General features: G+C 37.7%; 1 protein-coding gene across 1 annotated transcript; it reads right to left on the reverse strand.

Moving 5' to 3' along the window:
• Positions 1 to 3,536: 3,536 nt before the first annotated feature.
• Positions 3,537 to 23,985, reverse strand: naa35 (N-alpha-acetyltransferase 35, NatC auxiliary subunit). The gene is made up of 23 exons (XM_062025855.1): positions 23,868 to 23,985; positions 21,208 to 21,333; positions 21,103 to 21,136; positions 19,823 to 19,937; positions 15,937 to 16,011; positions 14,844 to 15,011; positions 14,702 to 14,768; positions 14,588 to 14,631; positions 14,461 to 14,511; positions 13,785 to 13,868; positions 13,591 to 13,705; positions 13,342 to 13,520; positions 11,453 to 11,512; positions 11,272 to 11,378; positions 11,138 to 11,204; positions 10,919 to 11,017; positions 9,271 to 9,449; positions 7,866 to 8,002; positions 7,725 to 7,792; positions 7,523 to 7,663; positions 7,332 to 7,454; positions 3,912 to 3,992; positions 3,537 to 3,815 (listed from the first exon to the last, which is right to left on the reverse strand). The coding sequence occupies exons 2-23, from the start codon at positions 21,326 to 21,328 to the stop codon at positions 3,756 to 3,758; spliced, it is 2,175 nt and encodes a 724-aa protein (XP_061881839.1). The 5' UTR covers positions 21,329 to 21,333; positions 23,868 to 23,985; the 3' UTR covers positions 3,537 to 3,755.
• Between the last annotated feature and the right edge of the window lie 683 nt (positions 23,986 to 24,668).

Below are 24,668 nucleotides of genomic sequence, written 5' to 3' on the forward strand. Positions count from 1 at the left end.
CATTCATTGAAGGTGCGCCTTATAATGCGGTGTGCCTTATATATGAACAAAGTTTAAAATAGGCCATTCATTGAAGGTGCGCCTTATAATGCGGTGTGCCTTATATATGAACAAAGTTTAAAATAGGCCATTCGTTGAAGGTGCGCCTTATAATGCGGTGCGTGTTATATATGAACAAAGTTTAAAATAGGCCATTCGTTGAAGGTGCGCCTTATAATGCGGTGCGCCTTATGTATGAACACAGTTTAAAATAGGCCATTCATTGAAGGTGCGCCTTATAATCCGGTGCGCTGTATAGTGCGGAAAATACGGTACTTCATATTTTCTCACTAAATGTAATGGACTTTTTTCATGTTGGCAGAAAAAAAATATGTACTGCTTGAAATTGCATGCCTTTTAAACTTTAATAGTATCCAATATTGCAAAAAATATTACAGTATATTATCATACTTTCCAGAATTTTTTTTAATTAAAAATAAATACTTAAATATCTGCTTGACTTATTTTACATCAAACTACCCATCAAATTAATAAAAATGACAATACATTTTACGGTGTTCTTTACAACATATTACTGTAAATTGAAAAAAAATAAAAAAATGTTGGCGTTCTGTTGACTGAGCTGCCATATTTTTACTGTAAAATCTCGTTTTTAACGGTGTATTACTGTAAATGGAATAACCATACATTTGTTTTTACGGTAGCATAACATTAGGACATAATATGTAAGTCAATACAAAATTGTATATGTATTACCCTATAAAACAGACCTGGGCATTGTACGGCCCGCGGGCCGCATCCGGCCCTTTGCGCATCCCTGTCCGGCCCGCGTGAGGCCAATCATAAATTACAAAATAAATTTCAAAAAGTATCCATGTCGAGTGTGCAATACAACGGTGCTGCTTTTGTTTTGAAAAACGTTATTTGTATTACTTCCGTGTGGACGTATGCGCGTGTGCGATTGTGAGTGAATTGAACGGCGCAATAACAAATTACAAAATAAAGTTTAAAAAACATCCATGTCGTGCGCGCAATACAACTGTGCTGCTTTTATTTTGAAATGTGTTATTTATGCCATATGTCCGGGGGGAACCTGTGAGTGAAGGTGCATGGAGACAAGTGATGAGACGCTAAAAAAAGAAAAGTTGATGACGAATGGCGTGTTTTGGACTGGCAAGTATTTCTTTACATAAATTAATGGTAAAGCCGTGTGCTTAATTTGTGGTACACAGCTTGCTGTGTTTAAATAATATCATTTTAATCGCCACTACACGAAGAAACACGAGGGAAAATACCGGAATGTGTCTGATGAAGCGCGCGCAAGGGAGGCCGATGCGTTGATGGTAAAACTGCAAACCCAACAAGGACTTTGTGCCATATTTCACACCCCCAGAGATGCAGCCGTCAGGACAAGTTTCGTCATTTCTCACAAAAGCGCCAGAAAAAGTAAGGCGTTTTCTGACGGAGAGTTTATTAAGGAGTGCTTATCGGACTCTGTTGCGCTGATATGCCCGGAGACATGGACTGTTTTTCGCTAACTTTGGATGAGAGCTGTGAATGATGTACGTGACACAGCCCAGCTGCTCTTCTTCTTACGTGGGATAACTGCAGACTTTCAAATCACGGAGTAGCTGGCAGCCATGCAGTCAACTAAAGAGACAACCACGGGTAATGACTTGTTCACATAGGTCAGGGGTCGGCAACCCAAAATGTTGAAAGAGCCATATTGGACCAAAAAAACAAAAATCTGTCTGGAGCCGCAAAAAATTAAAAGCCATATTACATGTGTCATGAGATGTAAATTTAATTAAGAGGACTTAAAGGAAACTAAATTAGCTCAAATATAGCTACAAATTAGGCATAATGATGCAATATGTACATATAGCTAGCCTAAATAGCATGTTAGCATCGATTAGCTTGCAGTCATGCAGTGACCAAATATGTCTGATTAGCACTCCACACAAGTCAATAACATCAACAAAACTCACCTTTGTGCACTCATGTACAACGTTAAAAGTGTGGTGGACAAAATGAGACAGAAAAAGAAGTGGCATAAAACACGTCCTGGAAAGTCGGAGAAAGTTATGCATGTAAACAGACTATACGGTGAGTTCAAGGACCGCCAAAATAAGTAGGAGAAAACGACGCTCGCCAAATACTTGAATCAGTGAAGCATATTTAATATAAACAGTGTGATTTATAACAATTACGGAGGTTTGTGTCATGTTTGTCCTCCTACAGAAACCATACTAAAACAAAAAAATTGATTTTTTTTTCCCCTCATCTTTTTCCATTCTTCATACATTTTTGAAAAATCTCCAGAGAGCCACTAGGGCGGCGCTAAAGAGCCGCATGCGGCTCTAGAGCCGCGGGTTGCCGACCCCCGACATAGGTAAATGCGTGTTTGGACATGTTAGGACTGAAATGGGACAAGCTGGCAGGTGTGACAATCCAATCCACTTTATTTATATAGCACATTTAAACAACAAAATGTTTCCAAAGTGCTGCACAACAATATTAAAAACAATATTCAAATATTATCCTCAGCTCCACCAATGACTGAATAAAAAGAAAAAACAATTACATATAAAACCAATATAAAATAAATATGATTAAAAACTATTTTTAACAACAGATGGTTGTCCAAATCTGATGGGGAAAAATGTTGGATAATGCAGGATAAAGTGACCATCAAAAGCAATCTGCTTTTGTATAAAGTTAAGTTAGGTTAAATTAAATTATTATTATTATCATCATTATTATTTATCTTACGGTATATCAAAAATAATATTGAGCAAAATTTAATTGAAATATTGTCGTGTGGCCCTCCAGCAGTGCTCGGGTTGCTTATGCGGCCCCGGTGAAAATTAATTGCCCACCCCTGCTATAAAACTAGCATAACAATAGGACATAATATATAAGTCAATAAAAAATTGTTTTACCCTATAAAACTAGCATAATAGGACATAATTTATAAGTCAATACAAAATTGTATTACCCTATAAAACTAGCATAATAGGACATAATATATAAGTCAATACAAAATTGTATTACCCTATAAAACTAGCATAACTATAGGACATAATATATAAGTCAATACAAAATTGTATTACCCTATAAAACTAGCATAACTATAGGACATAATATATAAGTCAATATACAAAATTGTATTACCCTATCTTGTGTGTGTAGTTAGGACTACTTTATGTATCCACTTTAGATCGATCCAGCAAAGTGAATCAAATGCAACGTTTCCTTCACCTTCAGTTGACCTTCTAGTCCAGTTACCAGTCGGGTGGCAAACATGCAGTGTGAGCAATTCATTTATAATAAAAAAAAAAAGTTTCGCAACAGTTAATCGGCTCTCACTGTTCTCCTAAAAGAGCCATTCAAAACACTCGACTCGTTCGCAAACGTCACATCTCTACTGGATAAAGCATTGAATAGATATTAGGAATATTATTTGTGTATTTTCCCCCCCATAAAAACACTAACATTTTCACCACAAATAAACAAATTTGGAACAATTCTGTTGAAAAGTTGTGTTTATTTTCACATAATTGAGACATGCACGGATTCTGACAACAATAATACTTTTATATTATCACAAGTCTTCAGTAGATGCTTACAAAAGCACCTTCAATTGGCCACATGCACGCACGCACGCACACACACACACATTATAGTTGCATCACTGAAACAAGATGAGAACCACAGCTGGTGATAACATGTTGAGCGTTGATGAGGTCACATGATCAAATGATTTTGACCACAGGAAAGTACCTGTGAGCCGTGAAGTCAAACTCTGGAAGTACCTGAGAGTACACGTGAAGAATTGACAGTGAAAAACACTAGAAAAGCAAAACAATCATATTGTTGATGAATATTACAGCACTTACTGTACTACATACCTTTGTCTCCTTCTTGTGTCCTCCAGCCAGGAGCTTCATCACCACAATATTTGGTTTGGCCACTTTCAAAATACGATTCACCTGCAAACACACACACACACACATACTGGTTATCATTTGAAATGGGGACCACCCTTTCTACAGGTTGTGGAGGCATAAAAAAAAAGAGGTAAAATGGCCACTGCCCAGTTAGCTCATACACGTTGTGAAGAATGCATATATATATATATATTTAAGAGTTATTTCTTTCTATTCATAGTCATATTTAAAACAGCTAGTGTTTTTCCATTTGTACTCTTTCTATTTTTCATCTTATGTCCGCAAGTAAACTATGTGTGTGTCCTTGAAGGTTTGCACTGTAAGAGATGGAATACTCCCTTTTGTCTTATCTTTAGTGGAACAATGAGGCCGCGTTCCTTTCCGGACAGGTGGGGGCTTTCTTTCTGTGTAAGAAGTTGGCTATTCAGTTTGAGGGTCAGAACAACTTAGGAAGCCGGTATGAATGTATTGGTCTAGGTTGTTCTCCTGATATTTTCAGTAAATCTTGATGATATTCCTATTCTGTCCTGGTGATCCTTCTTACTCAGCATATATGTCATCCAAAAGAATTTGGGATTGACCAGTAACTTAAATTCCCTTGGAGGAAGAACTGGTCCGACGCAACAATGTCTTTAAATCTCTGGATTGATGAAGTAATGTGCTGATCATTCTTACTGGGGACCCTGGGGAAAAATAGTTAATATGGTTCATGGGGGACCAAATTTAAATAATTTTGCTTAATTCACACAAATTTGTATGTGACTACTGAGGACCATTTAAAAAAAAAAAAAAAAAAAAAAAAGTTCTAATTAAATATGACATGATCACTTAGGCATCTTCAGAATAGATCTGACTATCATTTAAAAAGGTTTCCCTTTAGGGGACCTGTTTTTTTGTCCCCATACTGTCAGAGGTCCCCTAAAGGTGACTGTGTAAACAGAGCGATGTCCCCATTAAGTAAGCATTGCCAGAACACACACACACACACACACACACACACACACTAAATGCTAGACAGTAAAACTACACACATTTATCTTCATGATCAATTGATTTATTCAGGACTATTTTTAAATTCCACCCACTTATTACTTTATTGACCAATTCATGACTAACTTATCTATTTCATGACCAAATGATTTAGTTCATGACGCTTGCAGAACTCATTTTGATGATTTATTACTTTTACTTTCATGAACAATTTCCTGCTTTATTCCGTGACGAGTCATTGCTTCTATGACATTTTATTTATTTCATGACCAGTTACATTTTTACTTTCATCACGTATTTATTTATAAATTCCACTTCATATATTGTTTCTATGATCAATTCACTTATTACATTAACAATGTATTTATTTCATGACAAATTCATTTTGACAAATGTATTGTTTTCATGTAATTTTTCCACTTACGTTCAGTATATGTATTATTTTCACAACCATTTTTATTTTCAGGACCTTTTATACTTTTATCACACATTTCTTGTTTAAAGAGCAAAGTCAATACTTTCATGACTATTTTAGTTCTTACTTATTTCACTATCAATGTATTTGTTATTTCCTTGACATATTTATTTCAAAACCAATGTATTGCTTTTGTGATAAATGTATTCATTTCATTTGTCCGTTTTATTCTAGTATATTTATTACTTACATGACATGATTATTTTCCTTTTGTCAGACATTTATTCATTTATTTTTTATTGTTTCAGGTTTTATTATTTTTACTTTCCAGCGTTCCTCAGAGGGAGCGCTTTGTGTCAGCGTCCTGGTGGCCATGGTCTGATGACCTGGTGCAGATGGCTTCTGTGATAGTGTTTACTCACATGTCTCCTCTGTACTCAGCCATGCATTCATTTGTTCATATAGTTGCTAATGTGTGTGTGTGTGTGTGTGTGTGCGTTTGTGTGTTATAATGGGGGATCTGGGTCATCGGGGTATTGTTTTTAAGTTTGTAAAGCACTTTGCGTTGCATTTCTTTTATATATAAAAAGCGCTTTATAAATAAAGTTTGATTTGATTACATTAGGCAACACTAAATTGGCCCTAGTGTGTGAATGTTGTCTATCAGTGTTGGCCCTGTGATGAGGTGGCGACTTGTCCAGGGTGTACACCGCCTTCCGTCCGAATGTAGCTGAGATAGGCTCCAGCACCCCCCCGCGACCCCAATAGGGACAAGCAGTAGAAAATGGATGGATGGGCATTAGTCTGCTTTCATCCAGTAAATGTACTACATATTATTGCCAATGTATTAATGTTAGGGGTGTAACGGTACACAAAAATTTCGGTTCGGTACGTACCTCGGTTTAGAGGTCACGGTTCGGTTCATTTTCGGTACAGTAAGAAAACAACAAAATATACATTTTTGGGTTATTTATTTACCAAATTTGTAAACAACGGCATAACATACATATACACACTGGGTCCATTGCCAGGGTTAATGTGGTCAACATATATAAAATAAAAACTAAATAAGATAAGGCTCAGAATGGTTTCTTAACAAAACCTTTCTACATATAAAGTGCTTTTTTTGATTGAGACTTTTATTGGTAGATTGCACAGTACAGTACATATTCCATACAATTGACCACTAAATGGTAACACCCGAATAAGTTTTTCAACTTGTTTAAGTCGGGGTCCACGTTAATCAACATTAAACTGCCTCAAGTTGTTGCTCAGATTAAATAAAATGACAAAACTTTTCTTCTAAATAATAAAAAGTGCAACATTAAACAGTTTCAAGTCAACTCGGCCTCAGATTAACTTTTCTTCCCCCCACCCCAGCCTGGCTAACTTGGCAGTAAGAGGATATATGGGCTCATTGTTCTTCCACCATAGAAGTGGGTCAAAATCTAGTTTCTAATGCAATATGGTCTTCAATCTGCTGCCATAAAAACATTTGTTATTGCTTTAGCCCTGCCTGACTCGCCGAGGAGAGGCTGCTTGAATGCGGTGGTGACGCTTCAAATGGGTTAGCATGTTTGACGTGCTGTCAGAAGCAGCTGCTGAACAATGTCGGCAAACCTCCGTCCTCCATTGTTGTATCACGCAGCCAAAGTGTTCCCAAACGGGAGATCTTAACGAGGCAGGAGGGTCTTCCAGCTCTGGCTTTTATATGTTGTCCTAGCCCGGTCGCTGCTAGCATGCTGTGTGTTGTGCCTCGGTGTGCATTGTTTACACAACGTGCGGTACGTTACGTAATATGTCCGTGTGGAAACTCGTTCGGTGCACCTCCGAATCGAACCGAAACCCCCGTACCGAAACGGTTCAATACAAATACACGTACCGTTACATCCCTAATTAATGTCATTACATTTGTATTAATGACTTTCACAGCCACTCTCCATTATGTACCCATAAGTGTTTAGTATAGTATTCACCTCAGGGTCGGGGCTGGGCACGTTTTCCAGGATAAGTTTGGCCTGCTGGAAGTGTTTGCTGGCTGCCAGGTAAAGGTCGGCCGAGCCCGGCGGAGGATTGTACTTCTTCAGGTCGGACATGTCCTGAAGAGAAACAATGAAGTCAGACGTAGCCGTGGACCGCATTTTCCTCGCGATGTGTACGTTAGTACCTTGAACTGGATATAAGGCACGGGCGGGGGGGTGACCACGCTGCTGAAGGGGGCGAAGCGGTGCTCGTAGCGGACCTGCTCGCTGTCCAGCTCGAACTGAGGCTTGCGCACCTTGCCGTCCATGTCTAGCGCCACCATGGTCTTATAGGACACAGGTTTATTTATTGACGACATCCAGCGTGGCGGAGGAAGGTGGACCTACCTTGTACATGCCAGCACACATGTTTTGGTACGCTTGACTCATGGTGATCTCTTTGCTGAGGGGACGAACTGCACAAAAAGGTACAAAAACATTTGACTTCCCATAATGAAGCAATTTCACGTCATAGTAGTAACGCTGTACCTTTCTTTTTCTTCTTGGCTTTTTTGCTGCTGCGTCCTTTGAGCTGCTCCTCCAGGATCCTCTCCTCCGCCATCTGAGAAGCGTCTGCTCGGCTCAGTGTGGACATCAGCCACGCGTACAGGAACTCTGACAGATACCTGCACACACACACAAACACTCACTACATGCACTGCAAAAAGTCAGTGTTCAAAAACAAGAAAAAAAAAAAAAAAAAAAAAAATTAGGGGTATTTTACTTGAACTAAGCAAAATTATCTGCCAATAGAACAAGAAAATTTGGCTTGTCAAGACTTTCCAAAACAAGTAAAATTAAAGCTGCAAGCAGCGATGGACGGGACCTCCGCAGCGGTTCTTTGAGGGCTCATAAAATCCAAACCGGAGCAATAATTAAAACTCTTTCATCAACTTTTAATCAGAAGGGTTCAATCTCTCTCCTGTGCTAATTTGAAGCCGACACGACAAACGCGCTCAGAGGAGATAATGTTTGAAAAAAGGTGACTGTTTTTACTCAACTTTTGTTTTGAAGGGGGAATTGCAAACTTCCTGTTGATTTTTGCTGGGGGTTGTCAGTGTATGAAATATAGGTCTAAGTGAGACCTACATAGAGGTTTTTGTTTCATGTCTCTACGACATTCCTACTGGGAGTTAGAGGCAGTTTTGTCTCTGTTTTCTTCCTAGGGGGCGCTATAGCGCAATTTTGAGTTTTGGGGTTTGGTTTTTTGATTAGATCGCAATTTTTGCCAGTCCTGATGTGTGTGTCCAATTTGGTGAGTTTTGAAGCATGTTAAGGGGGTCAAATTACAGCTCAAAGAGGCGGCGGTATAATAATAAAACGCTAGAAATACAATAAGGTACTCTGTCCCAAAGGGACTCGGTCCCTAATTAGCTAACCTCAATGAACACAAAAATACCTTAAAATAAGTATATTCTCCCTAATAACAACTGTACCACTATATGAGTACGTATTTTCTATTGTTTCATTGAAAAAAAAACAGCAAAGTCCATTTGGCTGTCATCTGTTTTAAATATGAGACAAAGTCATGATTTTTTTTTTTTTTCATGCTTGAAATAAGAAATGATTACTTTAAAAAAGTAGTTTTATACTTGTGAGTGTTGATGACACAGCTTTGCAACAGTTGATATTCTAGTTTCAAGCATGTTTTACTCAATATAGGTCATCAAATCTCAACAACAAGCTGTAATATCTTACTGAGATCATTTAGGACCAAAACCCTTAAAACAAGTAAAACACTCTAACATAAAATCTGCTTAGTGAGAAGAATTATCTTATTAGACAGAAAATAAGCAAATACCACCCTTATTTTATTTAATCTTACTTAGATTTCAGTTTTTGCAGTGTGGTGCCAATGTGCGACCACATTAGTCCAAACTGTTGTGTGTCGTACCAGTATATGTAGTAGTACTCGTGCATGCTGTACAGCTCCAGCTCAAAGCCGCTCAGCAGGTACTGGATCATGATCCTCAGGTTGTGGTAGAGGATCCAGGTGCCCAGACAGGCCAGATGTTGCCGCTGAGGTTCCAGCTTCATCAGCAAGCTGTGCAGCGCCGCATCCACCTTCTCCGCCTGACAGAAGATACACCAATATTGCATTAGAGTGAGACCTCAATAGTTTTAGGCGATACTACAAATCTGTGTATTCATCAAATACCAAGTAGTTACATTGGTCATACCAATGCTGATATGGATACTTCAAATTTTCAAGATGATTACATTTTTGATCACAAGTATAATCAGACAAAAACGCAGGATGGCGGTGTAACAATATCAAATGGATATTTAAATTATTTCTACTTTTGGCTTTGATTTAAATTAGAGATGTCCGATAAATCGGCCGATAAATGCTTTAAAATGTAATATCGGAAATGATCCGTAACGGTTTCAACCTCCCGATTTCCACCCGGACAACATTATTGGGGGCGTGCCTTAAAGGCACTGCCTTTAGCGTCCTCTGCAACCTGTCGTCACGTCCGCTTTTCCTCCATACAAACAGCGTGCCGGCCCAGTCATATAATATATGTGGCTTTCACACACACACAAGTGAATGCAAAGCATACTTGGTCAAGAGCCATACAGGTCACACTGAGGGTGACCGTATAAACAACTTTAACACTGTTGCAAATATGCGCCACACTGTGAACCCACACCAAACAAGAATGACAAACACATTTCGGGAGAAAATCCGCACCGTAACACAACATAAACACAACAGAACAAATACCCAGAACCCCTTGCAGCACTAACTCTTCCGGGACGCTACAATATACACCCCCGCTACCACCAAACCAAAAATGTCTTAAATTAAGGTATAGGTGTGTTATGAGGTAATTCATTTCTTAAGTACTAAAATCTGACATGTATTACTTATGATATAAATACACAAAAAACTATGAAAGTTGCCAAAACTCATAAAATAAGCAAAAATCTTGGGAAATCACATTTTCTGTTAAAAGATTTTGCAAATTTTCAGAAATATATCTGAGATTTTAGTAAATATTGGTTAACATCATAAGATAATAAATAGTTTTACATTTTTTTATTTTTTTAAATTTACTATCAATTACGGTAATAAATCTTGCTTTGGTGTCACCTTTTGCAGTATGTCACATTCACATCATAACACAAGTTCTATGGTTTTCATCATATTTTTGCCATCACTGCTACCATTTGGAGGCATCGCAACAAAAAATGAAACGTTAAACTGCATTTTGGCTTCACAATGTCTATTTTATTGTATCCAGAGCCCAAGAATGGACCTTTGCCATTGACACTATTACATATTTTTGCCCTAATATCACTAACAGGGATTTACTTATTTGTACACTTCCATGACAATTAAGGATGCTAAAATGTCAAAAATATGCCTGTACACAAAATAAATAAAATGTTATGATGTTGACACTTGCACAGTGAGAAACAGTCAATTTATTGCCATCATTTCCAACAGGGTGGACCTTTCGAGGTTCCTCTGTATTGCGTAATATGGCGTCACGCATCAGTGCCTGCAGAAAGGACAGAACGCGACGTTACATCACCTCATCCTGGAGCGTGGCAAACTCTTCTAGAATGTGACCCAGTTTGTCTCTCTGCCGAGCCCGGTTGTGTCCGTGGATCTGGATGAGACTGCAGAATGGCTGCAGTGGACACAGTAATTTGGTAGAAGACGCCATGGATGGTTTGAAAAGAGTTAGTCCTCATCAAACTGTCTCTACAGGTTATAATGGCGTTTAAAAACCAGTAAAGTGGGGGCTTACCCTTGAACAGTGCGTGACAAAGGAGTCCACGTAGTCTTTGGCCTGGTGGTTGTTGAACAGACAACACCTGCACAGACGAGGCACATGCTCACATCTACTGTTTGTGTTCTTTCTAAAAGTGCTACGAGACTCACTTGTAGGAAAGGACGGGTGGACTGACAAAGTATCTGAGAGCGTCTTTAATCATGTCCTGCATCAAATGTGTGCCGAACACTTTCTTATTGTCTATCAAAAAGGTGGTCTGAGTGGAGGAGAGAGAGTACAGTAATGCATGTGCAGTACTTTGGACGATATGCAGTTCAGGCAGGCGCTCACCTGAAGTAGAGATCTGGACAAGACGCACGGAGACTGCTCGCTGAACTCACAGAAGAAGTCCTGGATTTAAATGGAACGGTTAGTGATCATAAAATTAATACACTCTGTATGGAAGTCATATATTTGTCATGAAATTAATTATTTCCCATAAAACTGACTAGAAAATGGACACAAAAATAATGTTAAAAAGATTCAATAAATTGGTCATAAATGCATTTGTTCATGAATGTATAATGAATTAATAAATACATTGGTCATAAATTGAGTTAAAGTCACAAACGTGATAATGTTCATAAAATGAATACATTTGTCAGGTGTAATACATCAGACATGAAAGCAGTCAATAAAAAATGGTCAGACCATTAATAGATTAAATTGGTCAAGAAAGCAGTAAATAAGTTGGTCATAAATTTAATAAATTAATCACAAAAGTAACATTCATTAAATTCATACATTTCTCATGAAATAAATAATAATGAAAGTAATGGTAAAAAAATTAATAAATTGGCCGTGGGATAAATTTGTCTTAAAAAGCACTTTTTTTTAAAAAATGTTGCCGATCGTTCACAGTAATTATGAGAGACAAAAAAATAAAATATTTTTTTTGCATTCTAACATGTAAAAATTGTTTCTTTCTTGGTGGTTAGCAATGCAGCTAATGGGAGCAACCAATTCTACCTCTAAATCAATTTAAAAATGCATTCAAAAACCACCAACAATACTTAATTTACGTTCTGTAACCTGTATAATAACCACGCTGTAGCGACATTGTTATTGTAAGAGCGAACACTGAGGAAGTCGTTTTCTAGCAAAGTACCGTATTTTTCGGACTATAAGTCGCAGTTTTTTTCATAGTTTGGCCGGGGGTGCGACTTATACTCAGGAGCGACTTATGTGTGAAATTATTAACACATTACCGTAAAATATCAAATAATATTATTTAGCTCATTCACGTAAGAGACTAGACGTATAAGATTTCATGGGATTTAGCGATTAGGAGTGACAGTTTGTTTGGTAAACGTATAGCATGTTCTATATGTTATAGTTATTTGAATGACTCTTACCATAATATGTTACGTTAACATACCAGAAACGTTCTCAGTTGGTTATTTATGCCTCATATAACGTACACTTATTCAGCCTGTTGTTCACTATTTTTTATTTATTTTAAATTGCCTTTCAAATGTCTATTCTTGCTGTTGTGGGTTTTATCAAATAAATTTCCCCAACAAATGCGACTCCAGTGCGACTTATATATGTTTTTTTCCTTCTTTATTATGCATTTTCGGCCGGTGCGACTTATACTCCGGAGCGACTTATAGTCCGAAAAATACGGCAACACATCGGCGTGCTTTGCATGAAACGCGTTTGAGTTTGTAATGCACAACACTGCCATAGGACACCAATCTGTACTGACTGAAAAACATGAACAATCATATTACACTATCTGTAAAGTATTAGCCTACATTTCATATTTTGTTTGCACACAGCTGAGCTAGCCAGACAGCGTATGTACTGTAGTTGTACTAACACGTATGGCGTGCCCTGCTGCGTGTATTACGGACGATATTAAAGTGACTCACTCGATGGACAAGTTGTCTGTCTGGTCCAGCTCACGAGGGACATTTTTTGGGGGTAAGCACTCCATTTATGTCAAAATAGCTTGGCTTCAAGTTCCACATATTGCAGCTCCGAGTCGCTTTTACCTCGCTCTCTCTGCTTCCGTCTGCTCCAACGTCTCAATTATTAAATTAGTCATAAACTCCATGAAAAGGTCATGAAAAACTGACCATGCAATGGAGACATTGGTCGCAAAAGTAATTATCCTAAATTTAATAAATTGGTCATTAAATACATTCGTCATAAAATAAATTGGTCTTGATAGATACCAAAATGCCGTGTAGGTTGGTGGTGTTGATGACATCACAGACGGTCTTGATGCGCTCTATGAGCTTGGAGAAGTAAGCCACCATGTCCTCCCTCTTAATGATCTTGGCATAGCGGGGAAAGGTGGGTGGCAGCAGTCGCTGATTGACCAGGGGCTCAAAGCCCATCATAATAGGATGATCTGAAATAGGATGTCATCCTGTTAGATCAATACATTGATCATGTGTTATGTTTTGGGCTTGTTTGTTTACCTCCTTTAGTGGTGTCGTTTTGTGATTGGATGCCGTGCTGCACGCTAGAATGAATGGCTGATAGGAGATCAGCTGCCTGGGCAACAAGCTTCTGGGCCTCGCTCACGGAGCTTGTCTTAACAAAACAACACAATCGCATTAATTTCGGTGTTTGTACAACTTCTTGCTTCAATACGAGTTTGTTATCAGATTACCTCTTTCTTCGTGAAGGCAATGAGTGCCGTCAGGAGAAGGCGTGTAAACTTGATGCGGATAAAAAGTGCCAAAAATTGCTGGTGCTGGGAAATTAAACAGAACATACACAGTATGATGTATCTGTCAACACACATTTGTGGAAGTCAAGAGCGTGGAAGTCAAGAGCTTCTATCTTTTCCTTATTGTTTTTTGGGGTTTTTTGTTATAACTTTATAAAAAGTTTCTCTTGCGCACGAGATAGTTTCTCGTGCACACGAGATACATGTCTAAAAATAAAAAATAATTTAAAAATGTTTTTCACCCATGTCCCTTTAACCCTAACCCTAATTTTTTTTTTTTATAATTTTTTTTTTGTATGTCGTGCGCACGACAAAGTTTCTCGTGCGCACGAGATGTCTAAAAAAAATATATAAACATTTTTAATTTTTTTTTACAACTTTATAAAAAGTTTCTCGTGCGCATGTAGAATACATGTCTAAAAAAAAATAAAAAAATTATAAAACATTTTTTTCCCCCCATGTCCCTTTAGGGGCTCCGTAGCTGTGAGTGACGAATGTCACTTTTTATTTGTTTTAATAAATTCAGCTTAAAGAGCAGTGTGATTAAGAAGCTACGTCGATGAGCTAGCTAAAACGCTAAAATGTAATTCCAGTTGTGAGGCTAAACGGCACCCACCTCTCTCTCCACCTCTGGGTCTCGCTGTTCTCCCTGACGACTGCGTGTGCTCTGAAATAAATACAATCAAATCAAAATGAGGCAGCTGCAATCAGGCTGAAAGATTCAACCGATTAAAAAAAGTTACCTTTACTTTTCTCTGCAATTCATCCTCCACGTCTTTCAGCATACCTGAAAAGGCGAGGGACGACATCACTGATTGTGACGCAATATGATAGAGAAGGGAACAACGAAGCTGTACCTGTCACCCTCAGGTCTGTGACATTGTTGGCCATCCTAAAGCCGTAGGTCATGGCTTGAAAGTCCTCCTACACGACAACACAGATAAAAGCACAGATCAGTCTAAAGCATCACAGACTTGACACTCAAGCCACCGCGCGCACCTCCTCAAACACAGCAGCCTTGTTGACTTTTTCACGTGCAATGTCACAAATCTTCAGTATTCCCAAGGCAAAGGCTTTGAGGGCAGGCTCCTCGATCAGGTCTGGGTTATGGACGTACAGGCAGGTGAACACGGTCTGTGCCAGGGAATGGCCCTCTAGCCATGTGATCTGTGTAAAGACACAAACACAATATGACAATTATTGTGTCGAAATCTGGGGTAACAATTACAAAACAAACATTAAATCTATATTCTTACTTCAAAAGAAAGCGATTAGAATTGTAAATTATGCAGTTTATCATGACCATACCAATGCTCTGTTTATTAAATTAAAAACATTAAAACTGCACGATCTTGTTGACCTCAACACTGCTATTGTGACGTACAAAGCTCATAACCACATGCTGCCTGGATGTCTACAGGAGAGGTTTAAACCCAGAGAGAATCCCTATGACCTCAGAGGTTCAGCTGTCTTCCAGAAAGCTAAGATAAGAACAAGCTTAAAAAAGTAGATGTGTTTCTGTCAGGGGGGTTCAACTTTGGAACAGCTTGGATAATTCCTTAAAATGTTCCAGTTCTATTCACACATTTAAAAAACACTTTAAGACTAATGTCTTGAAAAAATATATCACTCTTGAATCAACACAGTAGTTAATACTATGATCAATGTTAATTCAAATACTAAATGTGGGTTATAAATAATAATGGAAGTACAATTGTTTGTATATAGTATATACATTGGTACAAAGGTTTAACATGTCTACAAGGATATTTCACATGCCTTTACTGTGTATATAATTGAATTGTGTTTGTTATGTATAATGTGTATTTATAATATGTTGTACAAAGGACATTTACTAATTTTCGGAAGTTTCTTTTGTACTTGACATTGTTTATAGGGTTAGGCGCAATAAGTGTTCAACTTCAGCCTAAACCCTTTCGGTCTGCAACATTTTCATTTTCAATTTATGAATGTACAACTGTTTGTTTATTTTGTTGACGATTGACCGAAGAATAATAAACTTGAAACTTGAACAATGAAACATTTTAATTGCGAGGAAAAAAGATCACATAGTCGCCAGTGTGAAACTCACCAAACAGCAGAAACACGTGTCCATAATGCCGATAAGTTCAGGGAGACTAAGATCTTTCACCTTGATGGCTTGTTCCTGCAGGGAAAAACATGTGGTATTACCATAAACTTTAAAACATTAAGAGAAAACACTCTTAGTAGCTTCACACACATTTTTCTGAACAAGACCCTCTACATCTACATCATCTTGCATACAGCATGTCTTATGACTTATGTCTTATGAAACATTACTTTATTACATTACTCTCTAAATTATACATAATTGTCCTGCGCTCGAGATCTTTCTGTGTGAAGTTTGCATGTTTTCCCCGTGACTGCGTGGGTTCCCTCCAAGTACTCTGGCTTTCTCCCACCTCCAAAGACATGCACCTGGGGATAGGTTGATTGGCAACACTAAATTGGCCCTAGTGTGTGAATGTGAGTGTGAATGTTGTCTGTCTATCTGTGTTGGCCCTGCGATGAGGTGGCCACTTGTCCAGGGTGTACCCCGCCTTCCGCCCGATTGTAGCTGAGATAGGCTCCAGCACCCCCCGCGACCCCGAAGGGAATAAGCGGTAGGAAATGGATGGATGGATGGATGTTTGCTTTAAAGATAAGGTGTTTTTTTTTAACGTATTTTGGTTGTTATATCACGTTTTTCATTATGACTCATTTGTATGTGTCATATTTATATTATTGTGTGTTCCATTACATGGAAAATAACTGGGTGTTTAAGATAAATAAGACATTTTATCGTTTTTTTGGGGGGAATTTAAATTTTTATATTGGAAACATTGTGATTGGAACCTCCAATTTGATGCTTTTCTTTAAAGTTACAAGCCTAGTGTAAGGATCGTATGCGCTCTTTAGTTTGGATTTGAAATATTGTTTCGTCGTAGAAATATTAAATATTAGATTTTTCATTATCTAATTAAAGGAGCTGTTTGTCACTTGCTCACAGTTACATTTTTCAAACTAAATATAACAAGAACATTATTGGCTATCTTATGTTACCACTAATGGATTAACAATTTGTTTTAAAATTATTTATATTTTTCACAATTACTAAGTTTATGTAATAACTAGGGATGTCCGATAATATCGGACTGCCAATATTATCGGCCGATAAATGCTTTAAAATGTAATATCGGAAATTATCGGTATCGGTTTCAAAATTATCGGTATCGGTTTCAAAAAGTAAAATGTATGACTTTTTAAAACGCCGCTGTGTACACGGACGTAGGGAGAAGTACAGAGTGCCAAAAAACCTTGAAGGCACTGCCTTTGCGTGCTGGCCCAGTCACATAATATCTACGGCTTTTCACAAGTGAATGCAAGGCATACTTGATCAACAGCCATACAGGTCACACTGAGGGTGGCCGTATAAACAACTTTAACACTGTTACAAATATGTGTCACATTGCGAACCCACACCAAACAAGAATGACAAACACAATTTGGGAGAACATCCGCACCGTAACGCAACATAAACACAACAGAACAAATACCCAGAAACCCTTGCAGCACTAACTCTTCCGGGACGCTACAATATACACCCCCCGATACCCTCCCCCCCACCTCAACCTTCTCATGCTCTCTCAGGGAGAGCGTGTCCCAAATTCCAAGCTGCTGTTTTGAGGCATGTTAACAAAAATAATGCACTTTGTGACTTAAATAATAAATATGGCAGTGCCATGTTGGCATTTTTTTCCATAACTTGAGTTGTTTTATTTTGGAAAACCTTGTTACATTGTTTAATGCATCCAGCGGGGCATCACAACAAAATTAGGCATAATAATGTGTTAATTCCACAACTGTATATATCGGTATCGGTTGATATCGGTATCGGTAATTAAGAGTTGGACAATATCGGAATATCGGATATCGGCAAAAAAGCCATTATCGGACATCTCTAGTAATAACGTTTTTACTGGCGTGAATACAATAATTGGTGTTTATTAGAGATGTCCGATAATATCGGTCTGCCGATATTATCGGCCGATAAATGCGTTAAAATGTAATATCGTAAATTATCGGTATCGTTTTTTTTATTATCAGTATCGTTTTTTTTTTTGGTTGTTTTTTTTAATTAAATCCACATAAAAAACACAAGATACACTTACAATTAGTGCACCAACCCAAAAAACCTCCCTCCCCCATTTACACTCATTCACACAAAAGGGTTGTTTCTTTCTGTTATTAATATTCTGGTTCCTACATTATATATCAATATATATCAATACAGTCTGCAAGGGATACAGTCCGTAAGCACACATGATTGTGCGTGCTGCTGGTCCACTAATAGTACTAACCTTTAACAGTTAATTTTACAAATTTTCATTAATTACTAGTTTCTATGTAACTGTTTTTATATTGTTTTACTTTCTTTTTTATTCAAGAAAATGTTTTTAATTTATTTATCTTATTTTATTTGTTTCATTTTTTTTAAAAGTACCTTATCTTCACCATACCTGGTTGTCCAAATTAGGCATAATAATGTGTTAATTCCACGACTGTATATATCGGTTGATATCGGTATCGGTTGATATCGGTATCGGTAATTAAAGAGTTGGACAATATCGGCATATCGGATATCGGCAAAAAGCCATTATCGGACATCCCTAGTGTTTATGGCAGTCACTCATCCTGTTTTGTCAACACAAAATACAGGGAGCGCATGCACACATACAAAAACAGTTAAAAAAAACAAAAAACAAATCGCTATTATTAGCTAACAACACTCAAAGGTATATAGCGTCCATGCGTTACTTACGTACAAAGTTACGTCATTACATCCTAGAAGCCTTAAAAGGGAACTGCACTTTAATTTTGCCTATTGTTCACAATCTTTATGAGCGACAAGAACGCACATGTCTTTTTGCTCAGGATTGTATCAATAAATTAAAAAAACGCTTGCAAGATGCAGTTAACGGTAGTCCCCTATGTTGACCTAAAAGCCCTCTAAAACAACTTTAAAACTCTCCATCAACGTTTTATATACACACTGCTAGTATATATATAAAATGTAGTAAAGGAATGTTCATAATATCTGTGCAAATGTTGTGAAATATAATTACAAATAATGATGTTGAACGGTGAACCTATTTATTTATCCACACATTCCATGATCAATTCATTTATTCCCTGGCCTTTTCTTTCATGATTTCCACAGAGAACACACATTAATTTTTCTTTGTACGGTGCAGTATATGAACTAGGCTATGTGCCCTATGTGGTACGCCAGCTGCACTGAAGCAGACAAACAGGCGATTCAGAGGGTCATAAAGTCTGCACAAAAAATCATCGGCTGCCCGCTCCCCTCCCTGAAGGATTTACACAACTCCCGCTGCCTCAACAGAGCAAAAAGCATCACAGAGGACAGCACACACCCTGGCTTCCACCAGTTCGACCTGCTACCATCGAGCAGGCGCTACAGGTGCACCAGAACAAACAGGCTCAGAGACAGCTTCTTTCCCAGAGCTGTCACCATATTGAACTCTAACTTATAATAATAATTCACCCCCATACAATATCCTACCCTAATACCCTACTGTGCAATTACCCTTCGAGTGCAATACGTCCGACACTGATTGTTATTTATTACTCCGGTACTCTTGTCTTGTTCTGTATATTGTACAGTATTTTGTATTTCTATAGTGTTTTGTATATTGTACAGGATTGCTTTTTATTCTTTTTGGATTGTAGTCTGTTTATTTCAATTGTTAGTTTTTTTCTTTATTGCCTGTTGTGTAATTATTTTATTATTTATTTATTTTTACCCCATATATGTTCCCACTACCGCACCTTAAGTTGGAGTCCTTAATCTCGTTATATGCAAATATAATGACAATAAAGTCCATTCTATTCTATTCTATTCTTCTATTTCTAAAACATCTGCAGTATTGTACCTTAATAGCTTGCTCAAAGTTGAGCACCTTCCTGTTGACTTGGTTCCCAATCATTCCCGCGTCCATCTTTGGGTCCATCATCTCGATGGCCGACATGGCTTCGAACAAGCCAAACCTGCAACCGCAAAAAGTTATTGTCTTATGTGCTGATCTGACACGGTTTATGGGAATATGTTAGGGGTGTAACGGTACGTGTATTTCTATTGAACCGTTTCAGTACGGGCGGTTCGGTTCGGAGGTGTACCGAACGAGTTTCCACACGGACATATTAAGTAGCGTACCGCACGTTGTGTAAACAATGCACACCGAGGCACAACACACGGCATGCTAGCAACAACCGGGCTACGACAACATGTAAAAGCCAGAGCTGGAAGACCCTCCTGCCTCGTTAAGATCTCCCGTTTGGGAACACTTCGGTGCGATACAACAATGGAAGACGGAGGTTTGCCGACATTGTTCAGCAGCTGCTTCTGCCAACACGTCAAACATGCTAACCCATTTGAAGCGTCACCACCGCATTCAAGCAGCCTCTCCTCGGCGAGTCAGGCAGGGCTTAAGCAATAACAAATGTTTTTATAGCAGCAGATTTAAGACCATATTGCATTAAGAACTAGATTTTGACCCACTTCTATGGTGGAAGAACAATGAGCCCATATATCCTCTTACTGCCAAGTTAGCCAGGCTGGGGTGGGGGGAAAAAAAGTTAATCTGAGCCTGAGTTGACTTGAAACTGTTTAATGTTGCACTTTTTATATGTAGAAGAAAAGTTTTGTCATTTTATTTAATCTGAGCAACAACTTGAGGCAGTTTAATGTTGATTAACGTGGACCCCGACTTAAACAAGTTGAAAAACTTATTCGGGTGTTACCATTTAGTGGTCAATTGTACGGAATATGTACTGTACTGTGCAATCTACTAATAAAAGTCTCAATCAATCAATCAAAAAAAAGCACTTTATATGTAGAAAGGTTTTGTTAAGAAACCATTCTGAGCCTTATCTTATTTAGTTTTTATTTTATATATGTTGACCACATTAACCCTGGCAATGGACCCTGTGTGTATATGTATGTTATGCCATTGTTTACAAATTTGGTAAATAAATAACCAAAAAATGTATATTTTGTTGTTTTCTTACTGTACCGAAAATGAACCGAACCGTGACCTCTAAACCGAGGTACGTACCGAACCGAAATTTTTGTGTACCGTTACACCCGTAGAATACGTGCATCCACCCATCCATTTTCTACCGCTTGTCCCAATGAAATAATATTCATACTCACAGCTTGTCATGAAGCAGCTCCCCAAGGTTTAACTCTGGTGTAAATAGAGATGTTATAAAACGTTGCACATACAGCAACAAGTGAAGTGCGATGTATGTACCGTACCTTTGCAGGAACTCTTGAAATCATGCGTGATATCAACCCAGTTGGCGTTGTTTTTCATCTTTTCCGGCATGCCAAGACCCCAGCCGGCATCGTCCTCCTCCACTGATGATTTCATCACCATGACGACTAATGGCGATACACACAAAGGGGACTAAATCACACATCAGACTATTTTGCTCACAATGTTTGACTCCTGCATCCGATGGAAAAGGCAGTTAATAATCCTAGTCGGTTTGTTTTCAGCAGGAGTCGAGAATGGTGTAAATTGCACGCTTGACTGCACTCAAAACTGTAGGGGCTTTTAAATCACCGCTTTGCTGTTGGCTGGCTGTAAAAGGCAGAAAGAAGTCTTAGCCTACTTCTGTATGACTAAACAATGTCTCCGTGAATTAATATAACTATTACAGCTAGACTGTTGAGTGCAGCTACTGTACAGTATCTGGGATTCCAGTGTTTCCCACACATTCATTTATTTGTGGCGGCCCGCCACGAAAGAATTACGTCCGCCACAAATAGATTTTTATTTTTTTTGTCCTGTCCAGCTTCTCAGGCAAATCATATAGTTGATGTAGATGCCCATATAGGCTGTTCAGATTTACTTTACAAAAGACAAGTGTAGGATACTTCTCTTGCTGCCTTATTTGTATTTGACCACTACTGTTTTCTGTTTATTTGTTACTGACTGTGGCAGGACACCTCTGCCTCTGTTTCACTTTATGTTGCTGGTAAATAATATGGTTGTAGTAGTAGGCTAAAGTTAAATTATTTAGTATGCACTAATTAAAGGGGCAGAGCTTTAAGAGACATTTTAGCTTTTATATTTTATAAGATATATTTTTTGTAAGAACCACAATTAATAACTATATTTCAGTGAATAACTTGTTGTTCAAATCTGTATATAAATATGTACATAAAGTGTTGCAATTATATTCTAAAATGGATGGATGGATGGACGTTTAAAACAAAACTGTTATTAATTAGTAAGTATACATTTTTTGAGCCTTTTTAGAGAAAATCATATTGTATTAAATTATGCAAATTACTCGATGATGTCATGGTGACCACGCCGATAGCCACGCCCATAGCCACGCCCCCACCGCCACAGGTATCTTGGCAGTTTATGGGAAACACTGGATTCGGTGTCGCATTCTGTTGATATGTGCAAATTGAACTAATCCCCGGGCGCGGCCACTGCTGCTGCTCACTGCTCCCCTCACCTCCCAAGGGGTGTTTAAGGGTGATGGGTCAAATGCAGAGGATAATCTCGCCACACCTAGTGTGTGTGTGACAATCATTGGTACTTTAACTTTAAAACAAAGATTATAGTACACGTTCTGCTACCTACACTGCAAAAACTGAAATCTAAGTAAGATTAAATATCTCAAATAAGGGTGATATTTGCTTATTTTCTGTCTGATAAGATAATTCTTCTCACTAAGCAGATTTTATGTTAGAGTGTTTTTCTTGTTTTAAGGCAGTGGTGCTTAACCTTGTTGGAGGTACCGAACACCACCAGTTTCATATGCGCATTCACCGAACCCTTCTTTAGTGAAAAATAAAATGTTTTTTTTTTTCCAATTCAAGACAAAGTTATATGTTTTTTTTACTGGTGCACAAAATAAACCGTGCATGAACATCACCTTGTTCAAAGAACAAAACCAACACACTGCATAAACTCACAACAAATCAGATGGAAAGTTAGAGGGAACCTTGTTCGGGGGTATCCATAATACGCAGATAGGGAGAAGTTTTTATTTACACGACGAGTCAGGTGTGTCTTGACCTCCGCCAAAAGGCCGACTCACCGAACCCCTAGGGTTCGATCGAAGGGTTTTGGTCCTAAATGATCTCAGTAAGATATTACAGCTTGTTGCTGAGATTTTATGACCTATATTGAGTAAAACATGCTTGAAACTAGAATATCAACTGTTGCAGAGCTGTGTCATCAACACTCACAAGTATAGAACTACTTTTTTAAAGTAATAATTTCTTACTTCAAGTATGAAAAAAAAACATGATGTATGCATATCATTATGTCAAGACAATGGCACTTACTCAATTTAAGAATATTTTTCAACATATTAAGCAAAAAGGTTGTTGTTTTTATACCGAGAAAAATGCACTTGTTATTAGTGAGAATATACTTATTTTAAGGTAGTTTGGGTTCATTGATGTTAGCTAATTTTACTTGTTTTGGAAAGTCTTGACAAGCCAAATTTTCTTGTTCTATTGGCAGATACTTTTGCTTAGTTCAAATAAAATACCCCTCATTTTTGTATTTATTTTTCTTGTTTTTGAACACTGACTTTTTGCAGTGTAGTGCTGGGGCATGACTGCATTTTCATTTCAAACTGCACAACAGTGACAGCTGACACAGTCACTTTGTAGGAGAAAGTGAATATTGCATACTGCATTGTTTGCTTCATGTTACCCAACGACCAGAAAGACATTATTATTTTTGATGAATATTACACGCTTCTAATGTGTGACAATACGAAGCTAGCCAGATGCTACATTGATTAGCTCACATTGTATTGAGCGATAATGTTTGTATTTACTGTTTTAGCGAACATGTCAAACGGTTTTACACTAATATCGTCTCCCGATTACAATATCGTCTAAGAAAAAAAGACGCATTAATACAGAAACAGAGGGCGTACCTTATTGTTTTGTAGTAGCCATGTAATGTTAGCAAAGGGAGATTGATTTAACTGTAGTTTTTCCGGTCGCTGGGATGTGACGTCATTACCGACAACCAGGAAATAGCTGGGAAATGTAGTTTTTCCACCTGGTGTTAGGCGACACCAAGGGGGACGTTTACAGCCCCGACTTTTTGTCCGTAAGTGTAATAAATAAATAAATGTTTCCTTTACAACCTCATAATACTATTGGCTAAGTTTTATATTCATAAATGTAAGTTTCTCAATACCCAACCTGTTTTTTGTGCCTTTAAAAAAGATTTAGAACTCTATATTAAAACACTCCCTACCTCTAACAACCAAAAAGCTGTGAAAACGATGATGCTGTGTTCCAAATTTAAGTTATTTACTGAGATTGAGTGAGCCTATGGCTTTGCACTTTGTTTATTATATATATATATATATATATATATATATATATATATATATATATATATATATATATATATATATATTGCATTCTATTTTAGTTACTTTGAATTTACAACCCCCTGGCGCTGTTTTGTACTGTTTTTATACTGTTTTGTACTGTTTTTGTCAGAGATAAATGATTTCAAATGTAATATTGGAAATTATTAGTATCGTTTTTTTATTATCGGTATCGTTTTTTTTGTTTTTTTTTTAAATTTTTTTACTAAATCAACATAAAAAACACAAGATACACTTATAATTAGTACACCAACCCAAAAAACCTCTCTTTCCCATTTACACTCATTCAGACAAAAGGGTTGTTTTCTTTCTGTTATTAATATTCTGGTTCCT

This window comes from Entelurus aequoreus, linkage group LG17 (assembly GCF_033978785.1).
Source record: "Entelurus aequoreus isolate RoL-2023_Sb linkage group LG17, RoL_Eaeq_v1.1, whole genome shotgun sequence".
NCBI classification, from domain to species: Eukaryota; Metazoa; Chordata; class Actinopteri; order Syngnathiformes; family Syngnathidae; genus Entelurus; species Entelurus aequoreus.